The sequence below is a fragment of the Cherax quadricarinatus genome, unplaced genomic scaffold, assembly GCF_038502225.1.
Source record: "Cherax quadricarinatus isolate ZL_2023a unplaced genomic scaffold, ASM3850222v1 Contig80, whole genome shotgun sequence".
NCBI classification, from domain to species: Eukaryota; Metazoa; Arthropoda; class Malacostraca; order Decapoda; family Parastacidae; genus Cherax; species Cherax quadricarinatus.
The window spans coordinates 385,001-387,648 of record NW_027195106.1 but is presented as its reverse complement, the minus strand read 5'-3'; the positions used below and the strand labels follow the sequence as shown (position 1 = coordinate 387,648).

Below are 2,648 nucleotides of genomic sequence, written 5' to 3'. Positions count from 1 at the left end.
TGGGTGTTAGTCGACTGGTGTGGGTCGCATCCTGGGTGTTAGTGGACTGGTGTGGGTTGCATCCTGGGTGTTAGTCGACTGGTGTGGGTCGCATCCTGGGTGTTAGTCGACTGGTGTGGGTTGCATCCTGGGTGTTAGTCGACTGGTGTGGGTCGCATCCTGGGTGTTAGTCGACTGGTGTGGGTTGCATCCTGGGTGTTAGTCGACTGGTGTGGGTCGCATCCTGGGTGTTAGTCGACTGGTGTGGGTCGCATCCTGGGTGTTAGTCGACTGGTGTGGGTTGCATCCTGGGTGTTAGTCGACTGGTGTGGGTCGCATCCTGGGTGTTAGTCGACTGGTGTGGGTCGCATCCTGGGTGTTAGTCGACTGGTGTGGGTCGCATCCTGGGGGACAAGATTAAGGACCACAATGGAAATAAGTTAGACAGTCCTCGATGACGCACTGACTTTCTTGGGTTATCCTGGGTGGCTAACCCTCCGGGGTTAAAAATCCGAACGAAATCTTATCTTACCATTGGTAGGAGTATCTTCCCACACCACACGACTCACCACTTCCTTCCCGACTCCGTCTCTGGCAAAGTGAGAACATCACTTAACTAACTTGTCAGAATAACTTAACCAAACAATATATTCTCGTGTATTTTTGTTTTTTTTAATATTTTACATTTGTGTTCTGAAGTTGTTACTCAATAGGTATAGGTCCGACCAGCCACTCCATCTGTACGTGAAGCTGTCCAGTGTAGAGCCTGGTGACCTGACTCACCCATGGTGACCATACCTGGTGTATCTCAGTCACTAGTGATCCTGTTATGTGAAGACAAGCACCTTGTACAACTTCCTTTACTTGTACGAGAAAGAAGGTCGTGTTTCTCCCCTCTTATAGACCTTCAACGAAGTCATCATTTCTCCACTACCGTTGACTGTACTCTACACTATTCAGATATACGATACTGTAGTCTCAACAGACACTCATATACCCATATATATATATATATATATATATATATATATATATATATATATATATATATATATATATATATATATATATATATATATATATATAATATATATATATATGTGTGTGTGTGTGTGTGAACAGTATTTAGATAAAGGTAGGGAAGTTTTTATTGCATTTATGGATTTAGAAAAGGCATATGATAGAGTGGATAGAGGAGCAATGTGGCAGATGTTGCAAGTATATGGAATAGGTGGTAAGTTATTAAATGCTGTAAAGAGTTTTTATGAGGACAGTGAGGCTCAGGTTAGGTTGTGTAGAAGAGAGGGAGAATACTTCCCGGTAAAAGTAGGTCTTAGACAGAGATGTGTAATGTCACCATGGTTGTTTAATATATTTATAGATGGGGTTGTAAAAGAAGTAAATGCTTGGGTGAACATTAAAATGGTATAAAATACCGACAGGTTGTTAGGTAAGACACATATGCAACAGTTAGGTATCTTTATTTCGAAACGTTTCGCCTACACAGTAGGCTTCTTCAGTCGAGTACAGAAAAGTTGATAGAAGCAGAAGATACTTGAAGACGATGTAATCAGTCCATCACCCTTAAAGTTTGAGGTGGTCAGTCCCTCAGTCTGGAGAAGAGCATTGTTTTATTCCATGGAACAATGCTCTTCTCCAGACTGAGGGACTGACCACCTCAAACTTTAAGGGTGATGGACTGATTACATCGTCTTCAAGTATCTTCTGCTTCTATCAACTTTTCTGTACTCGACTGAAGAAGCCTACTGTGTAGGCGAAACGTTTCGAAATAAAGATACCTAACTGTTGCATATGTGTCTTACCTAACAAATGCTAGGGTGTTCGGGAGAGGGGTGGGATTAAATTATGGGGAATCAAATACTAAATGGGAGTTGACACAGTTACTTTTTGCTGATGATACTGTGCTTATGGGAGATTCTAAAGAAAAATTGCAAAGGTTAGTGGATGAGTTTGAGAATGTGTGTAAAGGTAGAAAGTTGAAAGTGAACATAGAAAAGAGTAAGGTGATGAGGGTATCAAATGATTTAGATAAAGAAAAATTGGATATCAAATTGGGGAGGAGGAGTATGGAAGAAGTGAATGTTTTCAGATACTTGGGAGTTGATGTGTCGGCGGATGGATTTATGAAGGATGAGGTTAATCATAGAATTGATGAGGGAAAAAAGGTGAGTGGTGCATTGAGGTATATGTGGAGTCAAAAAACGTTATCTATGGAGGCAAAGAAGGGAATGTATGAAAGTATAGTAGTACCAACACTCTTATATGGATGTGAAGCTTGGGTGGTAAATGCAGCAGCGAGGAGACGGTTGGAGGCAGTGGAGATGTCCTGTCTAAGGGCAATGTGTGGTGTAAATATTATGCAGAAAATTCGGAGTGTGGAAATTAGGAGAAGGTGTGGAGTTAATAAAAGTATTAGTCAGAGGGTTGAAGAGGGGTTGTTGAGGTGGTTTGGTCATTTAGAGAGAATGGATCAAAGTAGAATGACATGGAAAGCATATAAATCTGTAGGGGAAGGAAGGCGGGGTAGGGGTCGTCCTCGAAAGGGTTGGAAAGAGGGGGTAAAGGAGGTTTTGTGGGCAAGAGGCTTGGACTTCCAGCAAGCGTGCGTGAGCGTGTTAGATAGGAGTGAATGGAGACGAATGATACTT

General features: G+C 42.1%; 1 protein-coding gene across 1 annotated transcript in view; it reads right to left on the bottom strand.

Moving 5' to 3' along the window:
* Positions 1–467: 467 nt before the first annotated feature.
* LOC128693403 (lysosomal alpha-mannosidase-like) overlaps positions 468–2,648 on the bottom strand; it is a 4,519-nt gene continuing 2,338 nt past the window's right edge. The window contains exons 3-4 of the mRNA XM_053783080.2: positions 686–803; positions 468–570 (exon numbers count right to left, since the gene is read on the bottom strand). Coding sequence (XP_053639055.2) covers positions 483–570; positions 686–803 — 206 coding nt within the window. The 3' untranslated portion in view covers positions 468–482. The remainder of the gene's footprint in view (positions 571–685; positions 804–2,648) is intronic.